The 27,087-nt window shown below is 39.6% G+C and overlaps 1 protein-coding gene across 6 annotated transcripts in view; it reads left to right on the top strand.

The window, feature by feature from the left end:
* DMD (dystrophin) overlaps nt 1-27,087 on the top strand; it is a 1,194,940-nt gene that overhangs the window by 1,157,460 nt on the left and 10,393 nt on the right. For 3 of the 6 annotated variants that reach the window (XM_086469458.1, XM_086469399.1, XM_086469666.1), the window contains 8 exons: nt 506-642; nt 1,423-1,461; nt 6,024-6,089; nt 7,409-7,474; nt 10,584-10,742; nt 18,071-18,314; nt 18,643-18,766; nt 22,811-22,903. In XM_086469458.1, the coding sequence (XP_086325584.1) occupies nt 506-642; nt 1,423-1,461; nt 6,024-6,089; nt 7,409-7,474; nt 10,584-10,742; nt 18,071-18,314; nt 18,643-18,766; nt 22,811-22,903 (928 nt within the window). The remainder of the gene's footprint in view (nt 1-505; nt 643-1,422; nt 1,462-6,023; nt 6,090-7,408; nt 7,475-10,583; nt 10,743-18,070; nt 18,315-18,642; nt 18,767-22,810; nt 22,904-27,087) is intronic. The other 3 variants (XM_086469524.1, XM_086469740.1, XM_086469594.1) reach the window with 2 other exon arrangements.

Here is a 27,087-nt window from a genome sequence, read left to right as displayed (position 1 = left end):
TGGAAAGACAGCGTACTGAGAGTATGGATCTGACTTCCGTGGACTGACAGGTCCATGAGATGTAGATGACAAGTGTGTGGTAAGAGTCAGGCTCCAGCCAGCGAAGCAGCTAGCTGGACACACGGACCAGCTGTGTACCCTCTGTTACGGCCATTTTAGGGCTGAATAAAAGCAGGCAGAGAGTTCCCCGAGCCAGATGAGGAAATGACAAATTCTTGTCTAATTAGTGCTTGTTGTCTTGAGATCACCTGAGATGAGGCATGACCCTGTCAGGGGGTTTTGGAGCTTCCCTTTTTCCTTCTTCCTCTCCACTAGCAGTGTCGCTGTGTAGTACATTGTAAGGTGACAGTGATAAATAACTTTTGTGGTTTCGGAGGTCAAGCCGTTGGCAGCTCTGCTTGATGTGGCCACAGCTCTTCCAAGTGACCCAGCAAAGGAAGAGGCAACCGAAAAAACCCGTAATAAGCTCATGAAAGATGATTTCATTGTGATTTGTGGCTTTCAGACAACTTCAGGAGAAGACGTCCGTGACTTTGCCAAGGTACTAAAAAACAAATTTCGAACAAAAAGATATTTTGCAAAGCACCCACGAATGGGCTACCTGCCTGTGCAAACTGTCTTGGAGGGAGACAACATGGAAACGTGAGTAGCTCTAAAGTGTCTAAGTAGCAATTCATTTGGTATGCTCTTTGAGCTCCCCAGCTGGTGCCAACCCCTTCACTTCCTAAATGCATAAAGCCTCCTTATTTCTTTCATTTCTGTTAACCTCGGCTGGCAGGAAAACACAAGCTGGGATTCCAATTGCCATTGCCTTTATCTGGTTTAACCTGCCCTTATACAGGAACTTCAACTTCGGTTAGTAGAAGAGAAATACTTACAGTCTTAGTGACAGCCTTATAAACTTCTAAGTTTGATATGGCAATTTGGAGACTAATGATCTCTTCATTAAAATTTTATTTTCTTCCAAATGGGTATCTTTCCGTGGTTCCATTTTTTTAATTAGGCTACTGTGTTTGCAAGCTTTCCAGCTGATTTCTTCTTTTCTCACCCTATAAATTTAGTCTTATTAAATGGCTTTGATGTCTTTATGGAAAAAAAAAAATGCAATAATGATGCACATGGAGTAATCAATGAGTTAACCAAGTTCCCTTTGGTTTTTTTTACAAGTTTAATCTGTTTAATGGCAATTGCATGCAGCTTGTTCTCGCTTGCTCTCTTTCTCTCTCCTTTAATTTTAGATTTTAATTTTTTTTTTCTCACTTTTTGGTTGGTTGCACTTCGCAGTCATTCATGTTGGTCTGTTGGATTTCCATTTTTTGGTTGTTGTGATTTTTTTTTTTTTTTTTTAAAACCTTTCTGTAATTATTTTGCTGCTGAGTTTCTTCTGCCTCTCTCTTCACCTCCTCATTTTTTGTCTTGCAGTCCTGTTACTCTGATCAACTTCTGGCCAGTAGATTCTGCGTGAGTACTTTTGCTGAAGTGTGCTGCTGCTGCTGCTACTGCTGCTGCTGCGTTCCCTCACTTTTTTTTTAAATTTGTTTCTTTGTTTGTTTTACATAAGTTCATTTCCTTCTTTCTTTACGATTATTTTCTTTGGTGCACTCTCTGAAGGAATGTTTTGATCCTGAATGAGTAGAATGGGATAAATCCAGGATTTCCCAGCAGTCGTGGATTGTGTACTGTGTACTCTTTCTGGAGTATGTATTTTCATTGAATTAACAGGGGTTTTGGTGCAGTCCTACTAATGCTTACGAGAGTTTGTCATTTAAAAGCCTGCGTTTCTGAGTAAGTGTTGGTCCCTCTGAATGTATACTAATGTTTTCTGAAAGACAGAAATTGAACTTGATGGATTTAATTCAGTTTCAGCAATGACATTGTTTTGTAGATAAAGCTATAATTTGGTTTTATGCACAACTGTGCACACTTGTGTATCCCAATTAATCCAAAGCTCACTGGATATTTGATTATAATATTTTTTTTTAGATATGGCAAGATTTGTGAAGGCAGATTGAAATGGGGAAATACCTACTGTATTTTTTTTCAGAAGTTAAAAAAGCAGGATTTTTCAGCTATGAAATGGATTTTCATTATTGCACCATTCCTGCACGTGCATTGTCTTACTGTTGTAGTAATACCCTCAGCATAAACTAAAGATATATATACTTACCATTGTGGCATTTGCTACTACTAGTGTTACATGGATGATTTTAGAATAATGTTAAATAAGGATTATTTTTAATTCACATATTGATAGCTAATGAGAATCTATCAGATATAATTTTATATATTTCTATATGGTGAAATGTATATGGCTTGCACCTTCATTGAATTTTTGGTAGAATAAACAATAGTGAAATGTATACATTGGCATATTCATTTATAATTTTCATCTGGAGCACAAACCATTGCGAAATCAAGCAAAGTGCTCTACCTCTAAGAAATTTAAGCAACCGAGAAACACACGTAGTACTGCAAACCTCATACAGTTGTGGATTCACCCACAGAAAACCCCAAAAGGCTGGAGCCAGACTGAAATAAGAGAGGCTTTGAACTTTAGGATGCACTTTTGTTTATAAATACGTCTGGGGATGATTGCAACATACTTCTATACTCAGCTGTGGATCTAGAATTCTCACCCTTTAGAACAATTGCAAAGTTAAAAGTAACGTTTAAAGAAAGCTTGGATAATATGGAATGCCATTGCTGTGTCTGACATAACATGAAATTAAACTGCCATAACATGCTTAATTGTAGTTACTTACAGTAATAACATCATGATATGCCCACACTGAGGGCTTCACACCAAAGGTTTGGTGTCCTATACCACAGGGAGTTCAGCTCACATGTAATACTTAAGAAAACTTGAGAAATACTGAGAAGCAGGATTTGTATGGAGAGATCAGACCAACTCAGGTGTCTTCCTGAGCACAATGCATTCGTCTGGTCTGACAAGAAAGCAGAAAATGAAGAAGTGAGTAGTGGCTGGAAAGAATTGCTCTTCATTTTGTTCTGCTAACTGTTCATTTCCTTCATGCTAGACTGCTGGGCTTACAACAGAAATTACTGAGCTGCCCAGGTTTAAAGCTGTTTCTCAGTTGCAGGGCTGATTGGAGCTTTGGCAATCAAACCTCTGATTATCATAAAATTTTCCCATATTTTCTAAGATCTTGCCTTTTTCTGGTACTTTCATGCCAGTTTTCTGGTAACCTTCGAAGTACTCCAGAAGAGCATAGCGTTCAGCAATGCTAGTGCTATTCTGACATCAACATGTGGTATGCATGGAACTGTTTATAAATACACACATATATATTTTTTGTTAGAAGTTAGTGATTCTGACTGCTTATTATCCAGTATTTTGCAGATACTCTGCTTGCCAGACATCAAGGGAACAGCTCACATTTTTTGTGAGACTTTGTGTCTCTTTACCTGGATTATGGGCTGTCAGTGGCACAAATACAATTTACTTGATTCTTCACTTCCAAGAAACATAAACTGAAATGCTGAACAGCAAGAAAAGTGCCCTTATCCTGCCAGCCAGGTCTCTGGGGGTGCAGGGCATTGCAGGAGGTGGTGTTTGCCACTCAATCGCCACTTGACTTGACTGGAATTCCCCAGGCTGTTCCTGCAGACCCCAGCTTGAGCAATGCAGCTGGGGAGCCCTTGTAAAAGGGGTGGTTATCTTGTCTAAATATTGGCTATGTCTCTCAGCCTTCTTGCTGACTGTTCAAACTGATTAGGTGGGCTGAGTGTTTGTGCTCAGAAAGGAACGACAGTGAGCTCTAGCACAGATGGTCATCTAAGAGTATGTCTACACCACAGTCTGCAGTGCAGCAGAGCTTGCTCAGATGCTGGCAAAAGCGTACCTCTGAGCAGCTCGGTTCAGCTCAAAGACTGCAGTGCTTCTCAACAGATTTGCTTTCTTAAGCAAACTTTTAAAAAGCTGTTTGAGGTAGATCTCCATTGTGGTATGTTTTGAAGTGGAGACAAGCCTGGAAATGTAGCCTTATCCCCTGCCTGCAGCTGACGGAGAGACAGAATCAGCTTCAACAAGTCACACAACACTGTTGTCTTTAAAATAAATAAGTATATATATATATGTTACGCACCTTGTTCGCTTCTGAAGTTGAAGCTTAGTTTCAAGGGAGGAAGCATGCGATCACACAGTCAGGCCTGCCTTTTGCCTTACACTGCTGCCAAAAGGGACAGCTCTTCATTACCCAGTTCATCCTACCTGCTGTCCTTTCCTTTGTACTGGTATAAATACACGTGCAATTCCAGGGTAAGAGGATCTAGGAGAATGATCCAGCTCGAAACTAAAGCTACTTGTAACGCAGATTTCCTAGTTATGCACAGTATTAGCAGCAACATTTGTGTGTGTGTTGAAATCGAGACCACTTCTTCCATTGATAGTACCAGCCTAGACCGGCTTCTGTCAAACAAATAAAAAAATGGGGGATAGCATCAATTTATCAGGAAACTGTTGTTATCTTGCTCTGTAATCCACTGCTCTAGATAAACTGTATCCTTTTCCCCACCCTTCCCTTCAGTGTAGCTGTTGTTACACAAAATAGGATATCAAGTTTCAGAGAAGCAATTGCTCATCCACATGAATCTCTGGTGTGCTGAGGAGCTCTGTGAACTGAGTATTTATCCTCTGGTGTGTTGTGGTAATGTTTGGACATGTGATGGGTAAAAGTACAGTTGGAGGCCAAAGCTCATTTCAGACAAAATGAGATTCGTGTTGCTTGGCCTGTAATGTCTGAAAGAGAAAAACTTTGATGTTCTGTGAGAAGAGGCGTTAATGATGATGAATTTTGTGTGTACAGCATACAGCTCTATGAATTTGGAGAGATCCTAATTTTCTAAAGCCTTTTTTCAGGCTGATTAGAAAGCTGGAAGATGACCAATCTAGTAGATTTACTGCAGGATAATCAAACTCCTAACACGGGAGCATTAGGAACCACAAGATTATTACAGTTTTGGTTTATAACCAGTAGATACAAAACATATCTGCTATTGCAAAGCACAGCCTGCACCACAGTATCCAACAGTTTTAAATGGGAGGGAAAGTCGGTCCTCAGTCAGGAGTTCCAGAGGGACAGTCGGCAGAGACAGAATAAAGAGAAGTTGAAATTTAGCTAAAATAAGAGATTGGCATACAGTTTGGGAAGACACATCATTTTTTGTTATTCCAGCACTTCCTGATACGTGTAGCTTGGCAAAATCCCGCCCGGCAGCAAAGGGTGCTCTCTGAACTGAATAGGCAACATAATTCAATGGTGACGTTTTCCAGAGTTGAGGCTGTGAGAAACAATACTCTTAACTTATGAGAAAACTCCCATGAATTGTTTTCATCAACAAAAAAGTGAAGAGGACCTCGTACCATCTGATTTGTCAGGCAGAAAACATGAAATAGTTGACAGTGGCCTCCTGTATAACACACTGATCTATGATTCAGATTGCAGCTGTGGAAGGACGCTAGGCAAAATCGTCAGTGTCTGCAGTGTGTTATTAAAGGCTCGTTTCAGACATTTTACGTTTCTTGTATTTATTTCTAGTTGCTCATGGAGTAGTCCTTAAAGGCTCTTTTAAGTGGGATGTGCTGGAAGCGGGCACTGGAGCAGGGCGGGAGGCAGAGGAGAGGTTCCCAGCAGGGCTTTCGCAGACGGCGCAGGGCTGCATGTGAAATGGAATTACCAGTGAAGGAGGCAGGTGTGAAGGGAAAACTGGGGAAAAAGCTCTTTATAAATCCTTTGGAAAAGGGTTCTTCAGGGATTGGTGTGAAGAAGAGTCGTTGCAACAGATGGATTGCAAAATGGTCAAAATCCCCAGTGCGATACCACAAAACATTGCACCGATGGCTTGAGGAGGCACACACAGCGCCTGGAGTTATATCTTGCTGTTTATCAAACATAGCGTAAGCATGAGGCATAGAGATGTGAGGGTATAGTCATAGCTTTTTAGTGTCTTTTTACTTTTAAAGGGGTATTGTTTGTGATTAATCAGTGTTTTCTGCCTTATAGGCCTGCCTCGTCCCCTCAGCTTTCACATGATGATACTCATTCACGCATTGAACATTATGCTAGCAGGTATGAGACCAGCTGGACGTTAGGCAGATCTTTCTGTAAACAATCATTTAAAAAAAAAAAAAAAAAATCCCAAAGGCTAGCTGCTGCCTGAACACTTCTTAAAGAAACATAAGGTTTGGGGTTTTGCTTTCCAGGCTCCAGGATGCAGAGCACCACCTGTGGTTACTGCTAACCAGCCTGTCAACAAGCTTGCATGCCAGAGTCCCTGTGTGGTCAGAAGTGGCCTTTAGGTCCTGTGGGGTCTTCGTTAAGCTGTGCACTCAGATTACAGACTTTTTAGCAGGGCCTGTTGTGATAGGACAGGGGTAATGGTTTTAAACTCAAGGAGGGTAGATTCAGACTAGATAGAAGGAAGAAATTTTTTACAATGAGGGTGGTGAAGCACTGGAACAGGCTGCCCAGAGAGGTGGTAGAAGCCCCATCCCTGGAAACATTCAAGGTCAAGTTGGACGGGGCTCTGAGCAACCTGGTCTAGTGGAAAGTGTCCCTGCTCATGGTAGCGGGGGTTAGAACTAGATGATCTTTAAAGGTCCCTTCCAGCCCAAAGTATTCTATGATTCTGCATAGGGTTTTGTTTTTAATGTGGACCCTGGTGAAATCATGCAAATCGGAAGAGCAGAAACCTCCAAACTCTATGTGAATCTCAAGTTCCATTTTAATGTTAAGTATTTCACCTTGTGGAATACCACAAAGAGGTTTTTTTTCCTTGATTTGGAGGATTAAAATAGTGATATATCACTGCTTTAGTTCACCTGTCTGCTTTCATGCTGCTCTTAAGAATCAAAAAGTGGGTTAATTGCACAAATATGAAAATGTTCTTCCACCAGGTGAGAAAATTTGCAAGGGCTGAGGTAATGAAAAAGTTATTCCGACTTCTTTCTCTCCCTCAAAATCACTTGATCAGGAGAGGTATTTCTGAATTATGCAGGATGTTTAGGAGAGGCTGAGCGTTAAAAACCAATGAGAAGTGACAAGATTGTTACCGTTCGGATGATGACATTGCCAGGTACAAAGCAATTTGTGTAATCCCCTGGCATTATAAGGCTTGTCTTTGTGGAATTAATTAATCATGAGGAATGGAATATAACCTCAGAGAAAGGGTTGAAAATTTAGGAGTTTAGCCAGGTCATTGTAACAAATAAGCAATCCTTTGCAATAGCTTATTGCAAAAGTTGGTAGTCGACAGTGAGTGTAAATTAATTAGAGTTTCAAATTCATCAGAAACATCACGCTCATTTAATTCTTTCAGAAATGTGAGAGCAAATAATGTTTGTGGAAAACATAGTTGATTTTAATGAGTCTTGTTTATTTTTCCACAGGCTAGCAGAAATGGAGAACACCAATGGTTCTTATCTAAATGACAGTATTTCACCTAATGAGAGCATGTAAGTAGACTGTTTTAATATTTTTGATAGGTATTTTCTTGTGAAGGTTAATAACTTATAATGAAATTCTGTAGTGCTTAATTTACATGGCCATGTACCACATCTGGTTCAATTTAAGGACCTCATGTTCTTTCAATTTGTATTGTAGTGTTTAGATTTATGGCTTATAGCCTAATACCAACTTTAGGCAACAGATGATTGATACCTTCAAAATTAAAATTACTTATTTCTTAAAAAAATTACTGATTTTTTCAGCAAATAGTTCCCATATTACCTGGAAGAAATTCTCATCATCTGATGTGTTTTAAGGACAAAGATAAAAACATAACCTGTCTATCCGTATTGCAAGCTTAATCATGGCTAAATTGCCATAAGCTAGAAAATGTTGTTGTCAACAAAGTGTAATTCGAAAGGTTAGTGGGGCTAAATAGAAATGTTTGGTCTGCAAGTACCTGAAATACATTGCAAGTGTAAGCCAGGAGGGATTCATCCTCACCATGAAATATTAGAAGTAGTAAACTTTTAAGTTGGACAGATCGCGGACAAGCATTCATTGTACTACTTGAAATGTAAAGTTATCAATAAAAGTTTTAATTTTTAAAAAGTAGTTCACTCTAATGTCACACCGAGACCTTTTTCTGGTTTTCTGACATGACAATATATTTATCTTCTTTCATGATTTTCTTGATCTTGTTCATTCTCTGAATAAAAGGACTTAGAACTAGAAAACTGTGAGTAATATTTCTGAAAACAGGATAGAAGCATGGAAGTCATTGTCATGCTTGAAATTTTGGTCTTAGTCAATTAACTGTGTGGGAGAAGCCATAGCACAGATTCCAAATCAAATAAATATGAAAAAACTCAAATCCTGACTTTTCTAAAAGTGTTTCTTTCCGTCCTACATAATCTCACCATGGTTTAAGGGGTGGGTTTTTTTGAAAATTCAGACGGAATCTACTTTTTTAAAAATGCGTAGTGTTCCTTTAGAGCATAGTACTCTGGCCAGTTTTCGTTCCCTTAAATTGAGATTCCAAATCATTAGTGTTCTATAAGGTTGGTTGTGAGCCTGTGAGATGTTCTTGGTTGATAATAAAGCTGTTTGTTTGTTTTGAAGTAGTTTCTTCTTTGACTTGGTAGGATGGTTACCTATCAACTTTGAAAGAAAATCCCCTGTACAACCCAAGTAGATTCTTTTAATATATGGTTCAAAAAGGAGAAAGTTAAAATGACACCTCGAGACTAATGCATACACAATGGCAGTACAGCTTCACGCAGTTAATGAAAACTTTGTTACCAAGTTGTATGTCAATTTTCTATTGTTATGAATAGTAGTAATGCTATTATATATGGAATTTCCTGTTGTCCCCACGGTAATCTTTCAGTGTCCTTAGTCACAAAATCATGTGTAAACAGTATCTTCTGTATTACACTTTGGTCTTACTGTTCAATTCATTCTTTGGTTAATTAAAAGTTTTATTAATATGATTCAGATAAGTTAACGACTGACTACTCAGTTGGTACTGTTAAAATGAGAGTATGTACATTCTGAATTTTGGATGAAATATGATCCAGATAAAAATTGCAGCAAAATCAAAGCTCACTGCAGTTCTTCCAGTTGTGTTTCTCGGGTTATGCTTAAGTGTTATTTGTTGACATTCTTAAGGGTTTTGGATTATCGGGCTTGTAATTGCAGTTCGAGCAATAGGTGGAGACAGGGAAGGGGGACATAAAGAAATAATCTATATATATATATCACAAAACATTTTGATACCTAGTGTCATTGCAATTATGTATACGAAATATGTGCAGGCTGAATATCACACAAAAAGAGTATGTCTTGCAAAGTGACGTTATATTGCAACTGTTATGTCACTATTTCACTGTTAATTCACTTAAGATGCATAAGGGTATTTATAAATACAAAGCAGTTGTTTGAAGGAAATCACAGTCGAAATGTTTCCGGAAAAGTATAAATTTAGGAACTAGCAAGCCTTTAAAATTTTGTTTAGAAAAAGGAAAGGATGCCTGCTGTGAAAGATTAATGTTTCCCTTTTATGAACTAATGTTAATATGCTCTGCATTGCTTTAGCACTCCTGCAGTCTATAAAATGGCATCATTAACATTTTCAGGAACAAAATGGAAACAAGGAAAATTCTAATTTTTCACAGTAACAGCTATTCAAAATGCTTGTTAAATTCTGGATTACAAACCTAACAGAAAAAAACTAGACTGAATTATTTTCTTATAAGTAAGTACTGCGAGCAAAACAAGATTCCCAACAGCAGTGTCATTTTTTTCTGTCCTTAACTTGTGGTGTCAAGAGAAACCTTCCATGGTTTCTCACAGTTACTGCTGGGGTTAGCTGCAAAGCTAATCTGGAAGCGTCTCCTCAGCACCCATGTAGTTCTGGGAGGTGGTCCCGGTCTTCGGAACTGGATTTGCTTTTCTCTTCCAGAGATGTTTCTGTTTCAAATGCCAGACAGCCTCAGGGACAATAGAAGTAAAGGAAGAGATCATATGTATTGAATAGGATATGTTTGTATTCTCACGATGTACCTCACTTGTAATTTAAAAAAAATATAACTAATTCAATGAAAAATAGTGTAATTTCATTAGATTAAGTCTTTTTTTTTTTTTTAATTATTTCATGCCATTTACAATTTTGTAGAGAAAACAGACAAATAGAGGATGCCTTTATTATATAAGGAGAGTTTGTAGGTGTAAAAATAAATGCCTTGCCTTTGCATGAATGACCCTTGTGGAACACAGATCAGGCAGCAGAAGATGGCCTTTTTTCTCAAGCAACTTCCTAATTGCAATCAGGCAAAAGAGGAAGCTGAGCTTGTCAGCTGTGGCAAAACTTGGCTTTAAGTAGCTGAGAAGCAGAGGGGAAGAGAGGCGGACTCTGCAGAGAACGAAAATTGTCAGAGACTAAGTGAAACCGTTCAGCAGATTTTGCTTTAAGGTACATGTCTCTGCCGTTTGTTAGAAAGAGTTCAGCAAATCTCTTTGTAAGAAATGAGAAACTGTGAGTGAATCATCTCCTATTCACTGCGAAGTTAGAATTGAGGAAGGGAACAGCCTGTTTTATCCTCCTCTGTTTTCCAGCGATGATGAACACTTGTTAATCCAGCACTACTGCCAAAGTCTGAACCAGGAGTCCCCCCTGAGCCAGCCCCGAAGCCCTGCCCAGATCCTGATTTCTTTGGAGAGTGAGGAAAGAGGGGAACTGGAGAGAATCCTCGCGGACCTGGAGGAAGAAAACAGGTGAATTACGCTGGCAGCTGCCGCAGCCCTTAGGCGCACGCTGCAGGGGCAAAGGAAGGCTTTCTCTCCATAAGGGATGAGGCTGACACCATAGCCTGGTTAACTCGTTCCCGTCTCCCTCCGGTGCGGTGATGAGTCAGCACTGTTTCTTTCACAGAACCTCCAAAATGGCAAGCTTCAAAGACATACGTGGGTCACCTCATACTCATGGTGTCACCTGTGACAAGTTCTGCTGTCTGTGTTTCATATTTCCTTCTGTACTACTGTTTCCTTTATTTCCACGATAGTAATGAGCTTCATACCAGTGTTACGTCATCTTGCTGTTAAGTGAGGGAAGGGTGTGCAGATTTCTGCACCCCTTTCTGGAAAAGACAGGCAGAGGTCCTTGGAAAAACAATCTTTTCTCATAAAGGTTGGTCACTGGGATACATGAGGTTTTGAAGTGATCTCGATTCATTTGAGGTAAAGAATCTGGGAAATAATTGTACTGTACAGTTAGATGGAATTCGCTCTGATAGCATTTTTAGGGATAAACTGAGTTATAAAGTTGCATTTTCTTATAATGAATACTTTTGTACTGGTTAAAAGGTGGGTCATCTCTTCTTTCTGTTAGTTTGGTGTTGCTTGTTGCCATTTCTGTAGCCTTTTAATACCAAGTATCATTTACCACTATTAATTTCAAGTGTAATTGAAGTTATCTTCATTAATCACAAAACAACACCAACTGGATTCTTGCAGCATCCCAACACTGCAGGCCCTTATTCTACAGTACTCTAGAGTCTTGGGCCATCAGCATAAAAACTAGTAGATCTTGACCCTGGCAGGTTTGTAATGGCAGCCATGAACTACCAAAATCAGACTGTAAGATAGAAATCATTTACATCTGCAAGAAAAACCAGGGTTTTTTTTTGCTTTCTGCTGTCTTCAGCTTTTATGGTACAGTGTATTGGCATTTTCATGCAATTTTTTCTTGCTTCTTTAAGAGCTAGATACTTTTGTTTACATTGAGTGTTTAATGCAGTAATCATTTACCTTAGGCATGTCAAGAAAATAATGCAAGAGTTGGCAGTGTCATAGATCTTATCTCCGTGCATAAATCTTCTTTGGATGGTACTAATCAGTTACGGTGGCTCCATCACACACTTTTTATCAGGAGGATTTGGGAGACAGTAGAGGATCAATAGGCATAAAGGACAAGGAAGGTGTTTCAAACAGAAAGCTGTAATAAACTCTCTGAACAGTGAGATTTTGTTTGGAACCCCAGACTTCCTACTACATAGTACGTGAAGCCCAAGTACTTTCCAAAGTGGAAGAAAATCAGAATTTTTAAATAAGCCATCATGTTTTCCATACAGGACTTCTGTAATTAAGCAACATTGTGTAACTATTACCATACAGGTAGTATTTTCAGGGGAGGGGTGTTATTTTTTTAAATAGCACTAGGAAGAAGAAAAAAAACATAACGCTTTTCTGTGTATGTAGAAAATAAGCTGCCCGTCAGAAAGGAGGATGGTTTTTAAAGCAGCCTCGTTTTAGATTAGAAATGTGGTACAGGAATATTAGTATAACCTGGAGTTAGATAGCTAAATAGGATACAAAATTCCTTTTCTCGGTTTATTAAATTTCAGTATGAGGTTTATTTAACATAACAACTGCTAACGAGGAATAGCATGTTAAAAGATTGCTGACAGGAGTTACACCTTAAAAATACCTGTTTTGAAGTTTGCCAGTCCTGAATTAAACGAGAGCTGTAGACTTAAGCTTGATTATAGCCTGTTACTTTCTGATTTGTACCGCAAGCAGCCTCACCTTTTGTGGATGCTTCTGGTGTCAGTGCAGCAGGGGCAGAGAGGTCTGTTTCTGTAAGACAGCGTGGAGGTCACACTGCTGTGATTTTCATTGATTATGACAAAATGATGACTTTTGTCTCTGCAAATCTGGTACTTAAAATGTGAGACGGATACTCAAGAATGAACAATTTCTTGTTGTCCTGATAGCTTGCCATGGACAGATGACTATGATTTTATGGAGGAAACAGTGATTCCTGTTTAGAAGAATAAGTTGTTCAGACAGGATCAGCCAGGAGCCATTCATATATTTAGATTTCTATTTTCTAGTCTTTCTCCTCCTTTGAGTTTGTGCAAACCTTTTTTGGCTGTTGCCAAAAGTAGTCAACAACCTGGGACCTAATTCCTTATGTGAACCCAGTTCCAGTGGATGAACACATATTCCTTCCCATGCTGATCCCAAAAATGCCCTCTGAGTAAACATTGTTTGTTGCTGTGGCATGAAGACTCAGTGAATCTGTTGCTTGGCAATGAGCTGAACATGATGCAAATCACATTGCAACCGCCTGGTACTCAGCCCAGCCCTGAAGCGCCTGAATTGTTTCATCTCCATTGTAAATACCTCAGGTCTTGTTGCTGGAGTGTCTCCGTGCTGATGCTGAGCTGGATGTGGTGCTGAGGCAAGTGGCTGGGCAGGTAGCACTGTTAGATGAACAGTCTTCCTTTCCTGCCGGTGTTGACACAACTTCTGTTGCATACGCTTCTGGTGATTTTTGAGAATGAAGATTTAGCTCTCTCTGCTGTATCTTGGGTTATTTTACAGTTGGAGTCAGCACATGCAGTCGCTTCTCAGCAGCTATTGGGAAAGCTACATCAAGTACCAACAAGAAGCACTACTACGATATTCAAACCACTTCGCTGTCATTCCTCTTTTTCTTCTGCTCTCCACAGTTTCCTGCTTTTCAAAAGAGCCCTTCTCTTTTTTGCTTCTTTGTCTTTTTTGAGCTGTTTATTGAATTCTGACCTCCATTTGGTTTTCAGTTGCAGTTTCTGGTCTCCAAATATTTCCATCTTGACTTATCACTTAAATGAAAAAGACTCTTTGAAATTGTAATTCTGAGGTTTTGATTTTGGACAGTTTAAAAAGATCAGTTGCCTATTTTGAAGTCTTCTGAAATGTATTATCCAACTCACAAACTAACCTAGCCGTGACACAGTTCTGACTGGGTTTTTTTTTTCCGTTCCAAGGACCTCTTGTTAGATATTCATTATTTATCTGCTAGCATTTCGAGACCTTGGTGCTTTTGTGGCTTGCAAATATAACTTCATTAAATTTCATGGCTAAAATTTGACTGTTAAATAATTTATGTTTGTTAAAATGTGAGCATTTTAGAGGATATTTTCAATTGATGAAAATGTTTCATTTGAGTATTAGGCCTTCAGACTCATGCTCAGTTTTACATCACATGGAATATTGTGATACGACCGTTTCTTACATATTCAATACACATAAAGTAATCTTGCTATGGAAGGCACTATTGCTGTATTGCAATGTAAGAGAAAAACTCGATTATAAAACTGTCCCAAAACAGTTTGAAATTTTTTTAAGAGTGAATATATTTCAGAAACAGAGAAGACAGATTTCTGGTGTCCGTCTAAATCTGTACATTACATAGGTTATACTGTTACACTTACTAGGATGTACTGTACAAGCATTAAATAGAAAGCATATGGTTTTGCAGTGACAAGAGACTTTTTGCAAAGAACTAAAGTACTTTCCTGCTATTTTAGTGACTAAAGAAAGTGAACATTTCCTAATATTTTAGTTGAATCAAGATCACTGACATACTTCTGTAAAAGGGAGACTTCTTTCATATTCTCTTCATCCCAGCTCCTAGCTGTGCTGTAACAAGAATTTAGTAAACGAGATCTCCAGACGGAGCTATTTGCCTTTCCCTTGCTTTCCTCACTTGCACTGGGAGCGCAGTGGGCTGTGTGCCACTCGAGACGCACTAATGCCCTGAATCTCAAAGCTGCCCTGTTTCCATACAGCTATGGTGTTTCTTCAGATCTGAAAATGGATGAATGGCCTCCTCAAAAAGTTCCTTCTGTATAGCTGCCAATAGCAAGAAAGCGATGCATTTCTAAACATGCGGTGGCTCCTTTCGGTATTTATTTTGGCATTGAAGAAGGGGAACTAGATCTTCTGAGCGTGAAGTATCATGAGTAAACACTGGCACTTTAGTGAGGGGCAGGGGTAGGTTGTTCAGTTACCAGCTTTCTCCGTTTCTTCACTGATTTTCTGTAGGGACATGAAAAATAACAGGAATTCACAAATTCTCAATTGTGTCTGAGAGGACTGCTCAGCAAATGGGGTCCACTAGGATTTCTGTCACCAGACCATTAATGCTGCCAGTGATAGATGTGATTAATAGCTCCTGAGCCCTTTACTACCCATCTCTCTTTACAGTTGCATAAATCAACATTACATTGCATGCTTCCTCTGTTACTTTTCTTCATGAATGCTTCAAAGAGGTGCAAGCATAGTAAATGAAATATATGAGGTTTTTCTTTGAATGTTTCTCTTACTGAAGTAGAACATATTTTCCCAGTGGTCAGAAGATGCTGCAGCTTTGTTTGTTTGTGACTGCCAGATGTAAAAGCCACCCAGCCTGAGCTATGGTAGAGGGAGGATAGGTTTCCCAGTACTGCCCGTGCTTGCTCAGTTGCATTCATTTAGAGAGAATTGTGCCTTTATCTCTCCTTTCTCTCCCCTTTCTCTTACATCCCATTTTACGCTGAAAAAGTCAGGGCACGCCTTTCCCTGGGACATGGAGCCTTTACGCTGAGGGCTGTGGGCAGTGCCTTCGATGCCTGGCTTGCAGCAGCAATCCTTTTTCACCGCACAGCTTAAAACTATTCCAGAGGTAGGAATGAGAGTCTGTTGTTCTCTCCTCTAGGATATTCTTACAGCAGGCTTTGAATTCTTTCTTTCTTTTTTAATTTCAAGTTTTTTTCCCCTATGTTAATACAAATCTTCATTCCTGTGTGTTTAGGTCCCCATTATTATGATAGTGATCATCTGCACTTCGCATCACTCTTACGGCTCTGAAACTGGTTGCTATGATGAGTCTTAGTTCTCTGGACTAGGGACTATGCAGCCGGACTGAAAAGGTACAGCTGGAAAACTCAGTGACACAGGTGCTCTGGACAAACTCACGTGCATTCTTCAAAGTGACATTCCTTTGTTCCAACAATATTACTGTATTTAATTACAGAACTCACAAATTCAGACATATCTTTGCTTGAATAATATGCAATATCCTTTGCAATTTTTTTTTTTTTCCGTAGGCTTTCAGAAAGAGTTTTTAACTATTTTGTATCAGACGTTAAGGCATTTTTACCTGAATTACTCACTTGTCCTTACTTGTTTTACAATACCATAGCTACTGGAAGGACTTCTCTATATTGATAGTTGAGGCAATAATTGTAGATTTGTTTGTAGCAAGGTACCTCATTATGTTCTAAGTATGACCGAGGGCATTTATTTAGTTACCCTTAGGGTCATATTTTATCTTTTGCTTTACAGCACTTCAAACTTTTGAGTCTGCTGTTTGTAGAGTATTGCCTGTATCATACATCTCGGAAATTCCTCATGGGGTAGCAGTAGCCCACCATCTACAGACTTTGTGAAAAAGAAGCTTAATGATCAATCCTATATAAGCTTTAGTCTGCGATAAGACCGTGTGTGATACTGTTGTCATGCTCATTCTTATTCCCTTTTGTATTTTTATTAATTATTCACCAGTTCATTCAGCTAGAAGTATCAGAAAATAGCCCTTCTTTCTTTTTTCCACGTAATTTTCATGGAAACTCAGTATTTCATTGAAATGAAAAACTTTCTTTGAAAAACACTCTCCAAAGTCTTCCCTCTTTGTGTGGGTGTTAGAGAAAGAAATCTTGAATTTTGGAACAACCTGAAGTTAAGAATGATCAAACCCTTTTTTTAACCTTTTAAAACTTATGCAGAGGAGGGGTCATGTAGGCCAGACATCCCTTAGGTATCATGTTCTGTGGGATGCCACAGCCCCAGGTTAGGATGCATCTGTCATGGAGCTCTTGAGGGGCCCAAGTGTGTTTCAGGAACAGTCAGTAGCCTGCCTTTGTCCTTGGCATTGCTTTTTTATCCGTGGGAAATTATGCATACTGCTTTAGTTCTTGTTCTGGTCACAGTAATGTACCTTTAGAAGTGTTTCAGACCTTAGTGAAGTTTATTGGGAGGTTTCTGAGGTGCTGTTAAGCCTCCAGACCAAACTGTCAGTGTGTATTGTGGTTTGCAGGCGAACTGGCAAAAAGCGCCTGTTCTCACAACCTCAAATAAGAGCGAGTTGGATAAAATAAAATCTGGGTCACTGCTTGTGATGAGTAAGCAGTTACCAGAGCATCGAGCCATTTTTCCCCCCTCTGGGAAGCTGTAAAGGAATATTGTAGCAACAAAATCGCAGTGCAGTTTATTAGGCCTCCCTTGCCTACAAAGTTTTCATTACAAGTTAGTATTTTTGTGGGTTTGGACTATGTTGTCCCTAACAAGGTTTCAGTTTCTTACCTTCTACTGGCTCAGTAGATTTTTTTGCATGCGAACCACTATAGATCGTATTAATCTATAGAGTGTTTTATTGGAGTTTTATGGAATAAAAGAACAAGCTTAGCAGTGCCATGAAGTTACAGTAGACTGCAGCACTCTAGACAGGGCAGTCCAAACGAAGATGGAAATTATAGCCCCAAAAGTCATTGCAGTGCAGTTTAACAGATTGGCTCACTACTTTGTCTTTTCCTCATCTTGGGTTAGTAATTTTAGAGCTAGGCTGGAAATGCAGTTGCAAATAGGAAGAGAGGAGAGTGATGTGACCTGACTGACAGCAGCAGAGTTGCAAATGAACTCCCGAGTTCCGTGTTTCGCTCTGGCTGTTTGTGTGACTGCCTTTCTGTCTTAGCTTTCTCATCTGTAAAACGGCTAGGCCAGCCAGGTGGCGTCCGCTTTGATTAGTGTTTGTAAAGTGCTTTGATCACTCAGAGTCCTCTTCTGGCTCTAATTACTCCTCGAGTGTATTCGCGCGTGGAGGCGAACAGGCAGTCCGACTTCTGCTGGGAAGGATAAAACGCAGGAAGCCGAGGGAGGGCCGAGCCCAGGACAGACCGTACCCGGGAGTCGGGAGGGTGTCTGGAGCCCAGCCAGCCTTCTGCGTCGTGTGCCCTGGGAGGGAATTAGTTGTGAGCCGTGGTGACACAGTCTTTGGGCAACGCTTGTATCACAGGTCCCTCTAATATCAGCTCTGTGCACATCTGCGGGGTGTTAGACCTACACACACGTGGATTCAGCAGAAGGAAAAGCAGGTGGTGCGGGTGAGCCTCTGCCCCCCGGGAGTCACACGCATCACACCACACGAGAAGAGGTGCCTTCTCACAGCCCCGTGCAGAGGTTAGCCTGCACCAGCCTATTTGGCTTCACAAAGCTTTTACCTCCCTGTTACTTGTCAACAGAAACTTGCAAGCAGAGTACGACCGTTTGAAGCAACAGCATGACCACAAAGGACTGTCTCCGCTGCCGTCCCCACCGGAGATGATGCCCGTTTCTCCGCAAAGCCCCCGGGATGCTGAGCTCATTGCAGAGGCCAAGCTGCTTCGCCAGCACAAGGGCCGCCTGGAGGCCAGGATGCAGATTCTGGAGGATCACAACAAACAGCTGGAGTCACAGCTGCACAGGCTGAGGCAGCTGCTAGAGCAGGTGAGTCCTCAGGCCTTTTCTCTAGAGGTCTCTAGAGTCATTTTCCAAACAGGGTGTGAAGCATTATCAATAACAACAACATAGCAAGAAATCATATCTGTGGAGTCTAGTCAGAGAAGAATGTTAAACTGTTCTACAGGCTGCAAGTGAGAAGGTGAAATCATGTTCTTGTTTCATTGAGAATTCAAATCCATTTTTTGCATGAGTATCTTTACTTAAAAACAGACAGTTGTATTTGTGGAATAAGTAACAAATACAGAGATACAAAGATTGTGCAACTGTATAGAGCTGTTAATAACAATCTCTTCTTTTTTTCTTCAATTTTCAGCCGCAGGCAGATACCAAGGTGAATGGCACAACACTATCATCTCCTTCTACCTCTTTGCAGAGGTCAGACAGCAGTCAGCCAATGCTTCTTCGTGTAGTTGGCAGCCAGACTTCAGAAACCATGGGTAAGATAACAAAGTTCAGATTGTCATAAAAAGTAGTTACAGGCTGATTTTTTAGAAAAAAATCCTTAAAGACAGTAAAATACTCTTCTCTCCTGCTTAGCTCAAATGAGAATGAAGTAGCATTTGCAACGGTCTTCGATGTCTCCTGACTGTTTACACTTCATTATGGTTCCGACTTTTGCAGTTGTTCATGATGCAGACAGGAGCATGGATGTTTTGACGTTAAACACAAAGCTCAGCCAGGGCTTGACATCTGAAAACCAGTATCACTAAAAAGCTAACTGTTCTATTCAAACTGACATACATATTAAGCGTGACATGCCCGATTTAAAAGTATCCAGTAGTAATTATGGCTAAGAGATTAAATGTGTGATTAATCATCCCCGTGTTAACTGATGGGATCTTATTTTTAATAGATCATGGCTCAATCAGTAGGATTGAGCTGTCACTCATAGGCGGTGCTCATCTAGTGTCTTTTCTAAATATCACATCAGATGTGATAATGAACATCATATGAGTTGTGGGGTAAGATTAAGTAATAATATTCTGTAGCTAGAGGCTGGAATTATTATTTTGGTGCTTTTAGTAACTGCTCTGTAGCATTTTCCTAATTTTCTATCTGTTACATAATTAGTAAGTATTTATTACCAACTAGTAAGGATTTTTGGTTAGTAAAAAAGCAATCGACCATTGCAGCATCTTTAAGCAAATGTGCTTAAACTAATTCAAAAAGATAATATTTGAAGTCTGATGATAAGCTTCATACACAGAAATTTATTTAATGTCTAGTAGAGAGAGACTTTCAGGGAGAGCGAGAGGCTTAAGTGAGAGGTTTTCACTGAGGTCAGCGAAAGAGTCGATGACAGTGAGAAATTGAATGGGAGGGGACATTCTGCTGTGTCTGAACTGCCATCGTAGTGAGAGATGCAGCTTGTTCGGGGGCTTTTTCTTCCATTATGAGCATAGGCAATAACATCAGCCTGTGCCAGTATCGAACAAGATGGGGTCTGTACGCCGTCCAACAAAAAAATGTGAAATAAATTGTACCTTTAGGAATGCCGATGTTAAATCCTGGGGTTGAGAGTACAATCACAGGTAACAGCCATTTCATTTGGCTGTTTCTTTAGTTGTATTACTGGTGAGTGAATATTTTGCTACATATGGCATACACAGAGTAGACAAAATGTATCGGTGGAGTAACTTGCATCGACTTTCTGAAGAAATGTCATGAATTTCATCACATAAAATATGTTAATTAAAATACACAGGAAAAGATAGGAAGACAGTGGTTCCTAGCCATCTTCTTAGAAGTTTTGTAGTTTCATGTTTTATCCTTTAGTAGGACAAAATACAATAATGTACTTCTTTTCATTTGCCTCAATATAAAATTATTCCCATTTAACTTGTGAGACTGGAGTTAATTAGCACACAAATAATCGTATAAACTGCTAAAACTTTTTAAAAGCAAATATTTAGATAGAACTTGGGGTTTTCTTTTGTTTGTTCAGCTGAGACAATATGTGGAAGGACAGTGAGATGTTGAATTGTTATCAGTATGATCATGTTGGGACTCAGCAAAGCAATGCTGTTGGCAGCATGGAGTAGAGCTTACAAAAAGAATTACTAACTGAGCTAACAAACCACAGCTAATTCAGTTTGTTGAGTCTCCTTTCACACCAGAAAGCTTTGCTTGCTAGTCTGAGAGTATTCTGAAGCACGTCTTACAATATTCTTGAATTGTGAAGGGAACCAGAGGAGTGTTGTAAATAATGTTCCCATGCAGCAAGTATGAGCCCAGTAATGAGGGAGTCAGTTTCCAAGAAAATACTGAGGTTCTCTAGGTTTCTCAGGCAATGAGGTAATATAGTGGTAGCTTTTATGTATTTTTTTCTCTTTGAAAGGAGACCTTAGGGTTTTTTCTTTGAATGCAGACCTACTGCACTTCTCTGTGTCTCTGCTTTTTCAAGGAGAAATTACTGTAAAAGGTTTTCCATCAGCAGTGTTGTCTAGCTGTTTGGTAAAAGCAGCAACCCACTCGGATCCTAATTCACAAATAGAAGAACTTATCCCTTGATAACCTGAAATACACCTGGGCAAGTGGAAAGGTTGGGCTTTTCTTCTTCTTGTAGAGTCGTAATGGGAAAGTCCTGATCTTTGGCCTTTCTCCCCCATTAAGGTAGCAGCAGAGGAGGTTCTCTGAGGCGTGTGAGCCAAGAGGCTGTCGCTGAACTTTAATTTGTTCAGGTACCACCAGAATTTTTGAGACCCACCCAGGTCTCCCAAGCCCTGTGTAGAAACACGGATGAGGAAGATTGTTTTGGGTAAAGAGAGGTAATTGAGGTCTGAAGGTGTCTTTACATTTGTCAGGTTGCTTGGCTGATGTCTTTGTCATTTACAAGGAAATGCTCATAAAAATCATGCCAATGAGAAAAAAAAATAAAATAATGCATTTTAAATAAAAGATACAGCAGTCTTGAGGGTCAACACAGTTCAGTTAGTATCAGTGCTTACCAGGACATTTGGAAATCAGCACGTGTCCTCAGCTCTTGGCCAGGACAGTAGAACCACTGCCCTCTTCTTTTGATCTTTAGGGCCAGGCGGCTTTCAGCAGGCATGCTGATAAGGTCCTCAGCCTGGGTAGACGTGGCAAGGTCTCGCTCTGACTTTTCACCTTGACATCCAGCAGAGGCAGGAAGGACAGTACTTCTGCTAAGGCACCTCTGTTGGTGCAACACTTGATGCAAAAGTAACTCGAGGTGCAAGTTGATTTGTGTGAACCCAGCACCAGTCAGTAGCTGAACAAACTGCAAGCAGTCTCAGCAGTTATTTTTAGACCATTAATGGAATAAAAGAAGCTGATACAAAGACCGTCACATGAATTAAGTGCTTCTTGCAGACACTTTACCCCACTTCTTGTACTGGAGTGGGAAAAATTACTTTTGGTCAGTAATAACTCTTGTGAAACTTCTGGCCCTGAGGTGAGGCTGACACTAAGCCTAATAATAGGAAATATATGCAGTTGTGAAGTGTTCCATTAGCTCTCTTTTTAGTAGGCTTTCCACTAAAACGGAGCACCTCAGTGTTTAATGAATGTAAATGCTAACAGAAGATCAGGCAGTTTATTACTCAAGTTGAGTAGGGCAAGACATGTTACAATAAAGGGTTGATAAGTCATTTTCAAAATAAGGATGTACCTTTCATGGTTATTACAGCAGGCAAAATTGCTTTTGTGTTTTAATAGGGATAAAAGAAATCTAGTAAAAAAAAAGGATAATCTCACTCTAAGTGTATCCTTTAGGTGGATTCTTTTTTCAGATGCTTTATTTGTATTGGAGGCCAGGGTCTACAGTAGAATCAACATATGGATTTTAGTTATCTGAAACCATGACCAAAAAAAGCCCAGTGAAAATAAAATGTATTGAATTTCCCATTAAGCTGCTGCCTTATAATCAGGTTATAGAAATTGTTCAGTGGGAGAAATGTATTTCGCTTTATTAAACTGCTGCTAAACCCTTTTACAGTACAATTGAATGTTCTTGGAGCGCCAATCTGATGCAATTAAACTGTCAGAAATATTAATACTGATGCAGATGAGAATCTGGGTTTCTACTGATTTACACAGCTAGGCAAAGCAGTGCTAACGTGAATCCAGCACTATTAGAAAGATGCGCAATAGCAGCACTCACAACAGCAATTTCTTTTTCCATTAATAGAATAAGAGAAGCTGAAACAACAAGTGTCATTTATGGAAGTAAATGTTCCTAGCAGACATTTTACCCCACTTCTTTTAACAAAATAGATTATTTCTTTTGACCCTTTTAACAAATTAAAGTCAGTTTAATTGTTTAAAATTAATTGTTTAATTTCATCCTTAAAAAGAAACATAATAGTTAACAAAATTCACCTTTAAAACTTGGATTGTATGCTAAGCAGAAAATATGTTTAAGTGAACAGCCTTAACTTCGTGAGGAACTACACAATAGCAAGCTATTAACAAATGGTTCTACAGTGACTCTCATGCAGTGGTGTGGATTTGCTTTCCAGGCGAGGATGAGCTGCTCAGCCCTCCCCAGGACACAAGCACAGGTCTGGAGGAAGTGATGGAGCAGCTGAACAACTCCTTCCCCAGCTCCAGAGGTGAGCGCTGCTGCCCGCGGCAGATGAGAGGAAAGAAGATAAAAGTGCATTCTGTTCCTTGATGTTTTCAGGGGGTTGTGTTTTGGTTTCGGGTTTTTTTGCTGCTCTTTGTTTTCGATTTAACAGTAGCTGTAGAGAAACCTGTCTTATTTAGAGTGGAGAAGCACCCTGCTCCTCCTTCACCTTAAGCTGTCTCCACAGGTAACCCTTACTAGATAACATGGATGAAACAGTGTCTGTCTGAGACTCTCTTTTCCTGAGCATTTTCTTCTCTTCCCTTTTCCCATGTTCTTTTTCTCACAGCTTCCGTCCTTTTCAGTCAGTCCCCTTGCTGATTTATTTTTAATACATGTCTTAGCACATTTTTCTTCTGTCCTTATCTTTCTCCAAGAAGAATCTGGTTGGCAATATTCTTACAGTTCTGACTCAAAGTTCTCAACCTTGTAGCACTTGGGTCCAGAGTGATGGAGGAAAAAGAAGTGGGCTGCTTGTTTGTGCAGCATAGGCTGCTCTTGTGAGTACAGCCACAGCATCTCTTTCAGTGATTCCATTTTGGTTATTTCTGTTGTTTGCTAAAGATAAGCATTTGTATTATTGGGATTTATTTGTTCAACGTTTTTTCATTTAGGAAGGTCTTTTCTGAGCTCAGAGACAATACTCTGCTGCTGCTGGCTTAGGTTCCTAGCAGGAGATGGGAAGTCTGGGATATTACCTGTTACTGTGAAAGAAGGCTCAGACATAAACCTCTTGGCAATAGAGAGTCCTGGTGTCTATTGACAGGCCGTTAAGTGGATTTCAGTAGGGGTATAGACTTACCACAGGACCCCTTGCACAGGTTTCCCACATCACCCAGAGGTTCTTTTTTGGTAGATAAATACATTAACCATCATGCTGTATTTTCAGTGAAGTCAAGTTTTCTCCATCCTTTGGTTTCAAAGCAAGCTCAGCTCTCACCAGGCATCATCTGTGAGCAGTGAAAAGGAGAAGGCAGTATAAACTGTGTAAGATCTCATGCTACAGATCAAAGGATGGAATCATTTAGAAAGATATTAGTGAAGAAAACTAATGCAATATATTGTTAACTACATTCATCTCCACCTCAACGTTGTATGAAAAAGTCATCTGTCCAGCCCTCCTTTTGCCTAGGTAGTAATTATCAGAGACAACAGGTGAAAAATCTTTCAAATACTGGTGTGTAGATAAAAATGGACTTATTTTTAAAGCTGGTGTGTACACAAGGTTGCAACAGACAGTGCTTTCTTATCAGTGACCATCATTTGTGTAAATACATTGTATTCAGGAGATCTTGCATAATCCTACGTGTCTAGGTGTAGATACACCATATGTTAAAATGTTCACCAAATGTGGTATCTAATTTGTAATCATAGCTGATGACACCGACAGGTGTTTCTTATTAAAAACAAGTTTAAAGTAAAATAGGAGCAATTTACAAAACAACGGTTAATGAGATATTTGAAATACAATGGTTCATTTCCTCTGTATAAATAGGTAGAGATAAGTCTGTTGGATATCACTCTCTACTGACTGAGAATAGAAAAGGTTTTCAATTCTATTTTATTAGTGAAAAATACAAAACTTCATGAATCAGACTGGCAGAATACAAAGTTCAGTGGGGGAAAAAAAAAAAAAAATTGAAATCGGTAACATGAGTTAATATTTTAATTCCATAAGTTAAACTGTAACTTCACATTTTCATTCTGGTGGTGCAAAATGTGGTCATTTAAATACAGAGAAAAAATGTATTCCCTTATTTTGTTTCTCAATTCAGTAACTATGTTAAATGTGTAGTATGTGATCACAAGCATCCCTAAGAGAGATTGCAGCAACTTCCCTGCCTGACTAGCAGGACAAAAGCAGGACTAGGGAACAAAAATGCTCTCTAGCTGCATGGAGGGCTCTGAGCGAGGAGGAGAAACAGTCTTTGTTTGACACATGTCTTCTGTCCTCCTCAGCCAAGCCGTGAGAGGAGCTTCTGGTGCAGCAGCCACGAGCAGGCACAGGCCATCAGGCAGAGTCAGGCTTCCCATCGGACTTTTCTTCTGGGCCTGACCAAGACACTGTTGGGTCGAGCCAGAATCTGCATCTTCCTCTCTCTTTGGCTACAGAAAAAGAGTAGTCCAGCTGAGAGGAAATGTCACTCACTTTTTTGGAGAATTGTGCCGGGTTTTGGCTAAAGAGAGTAGTACCTCGACCAGGTTTCTCTGTTCTTCATGTATCTTTTGATGCATTTGCATGAATGTCGGGTTTATAATTGTTTTTTTTGGTTGAGGAATAGGAGTGGTCAGGCCCCCTGTGAGAAATAGTTTGTCCTACAACTAGTGCAAATGGATTTCCGTTCACTGATTGATACAAAAGGCTACTGACATCATCAATTTTGCTGAGATCTTGTGTAAACTTCAGTTATTGGAGTTTTCTTCTACTCCCGTTTCAATGATTAAATGATATTCAACTGATACCCGCATAAACAAAGCTTATATCTGCAGCTAATTTGCTGCAGCCTCATGTAGACCTTCACTGTGAGATGAAGGATGCTGTGGTCAGTCGTATTCCACGGGCATCAAGGATATAACTTAAAATTGATAAGACTGCAGGAAAGAGAAAAGGAAGCAGGGTTGGCTGGTCTCAACAAACCGCTGAATCAGGGGCCTTTTTGCTGTTGAAAGGTGCCAATCTGTGTCTCGGTTTTCCAGTCTGTAATTAAAGAACAAAGCGTAATTGCAAGAGTGAAAGCAGTTTGGCAAAGCACCCTGGGAAGAGGTCATGGCGTAAGGATTCAGGTGTGGTGCAAGTAACATTTTATTTCTTTGCATTACGGGTTGCATCGAATCTCAAGCTATTTGTAGGTATTCAGGAAGCAGAGCAATAAGCCCAAAAAAGCAGTGAGCACAGATCTATAAAGAATACATTTTCTTGTATTGATTCTTATTAAATAGAATTAAAAAATTGTCAGATGCAAGAAGCTCAGTCATCCCTGTGTGGTGTTCAGAAGTGTGCTGTGATACAGGAATTTATGAAGTATTATTTGAAAGGTAAATTCAAACTACTTGGGTAAAGTGACACCACATGTGATACATACTATCTGTAGGAATTAAAACTATAATGAAGATGGATTAAATGCCCAAGATTGACTAGTATTAGAAGTAGCTTTGTTTATTTCTGTACTAATGCTGTAGAAGAAGTCTGCGATGATATTCATAGACCGTGCAATTCCAGAAGAGCTGCAGAGAACACAGGGCACTCATCAAAACCTAACTAGATTGAAAGTGAGAATAACAAAATTAAATCCAGGAAGGGACAAACATCCATACAAATAACCTGAAATTTATATGTGGAATCAATGGAGGAAACCAAGGGATGTATTAAAAGGCCTGGGAAGTTACTGGCAGGACATGAAATCTGGGTGTCCTTTGTATCCTGTAAAAATAAGCATGTTAAATTTCAAGCTAAACGTCCAGCTCCACTGTGTCACAGCATAGGGAAAGACAGGCCTTTTGAATCGGGGACATAATTCTGGGTATCCTGTTGGCATTAGGAGAACGACAACTTGAAGGAGTGCAGAACAAGATGACAAGAGTGAACTGGACTGTGAAGGCTTTGGTTCATGAGAAAAGTCCAGAGCTGAATAAGCAGTGAAGAGAGAAAATGAATTTCTGTGCTTGGGTGCACAGATGTATAGTTGATCATCACAGGATACAAATTTAAAACGAAATGTTTAGTCTAAATATCAAAAGCATTGGAAGACTAAGATTTGTTGAGGTTGGGAAATAGTTTTCAAAAGCAAGTAGTAGCTCTTATTTTGGACTTCTGAAACAAAGCAGTAAAATGTAGTAGTAATTAATTGCCACTCACCTGGAGATAGATTCGTTTGGGTTATGATATTTTGCAAGCTTTTGCTGCATAAAGTTGTTTTTAAAAGGGCATCAAGGCTTCATAGCATCATTTTGAATGTATTTCAGAGAAGCATGTGTTAAACAAATCCTATCATAGACCTTCATAAGCCTCAGATGCAACAACTTCTTTTACTATATACCTTTTATAGGTTTTTTTTTGTTTCTTCAGTTTAACCTTTTGGCAGTTCTTGGCATTTCCTAAGGAGCAGAGGACCTCCATGATCCTTGCACAGCTGACTGTTGGTGCTAAAAGCTGTTTCATTTCTGGAGAGA

This window comes from Leptosomus discolor, chromosome 1 (genome assembly GCF_034619465.1).
Source record: "Leptosomus discolor isolate bLepDis1 chromosome 1, bLepDis1.hap2, whole genome shotgun sequence".
Taxonomy (NCBI): Eukaryota; Metazoa; Chordata; class Aves; order Leptosomiformes; family Leptosomidae; genus Leptosomus; species Leptosomus discolor.
The sequence above is the reverse complement of the archived record's forward strand: the minus strand, read 5'-3'. Positions and strand labels throughout refer to the sequence as shown.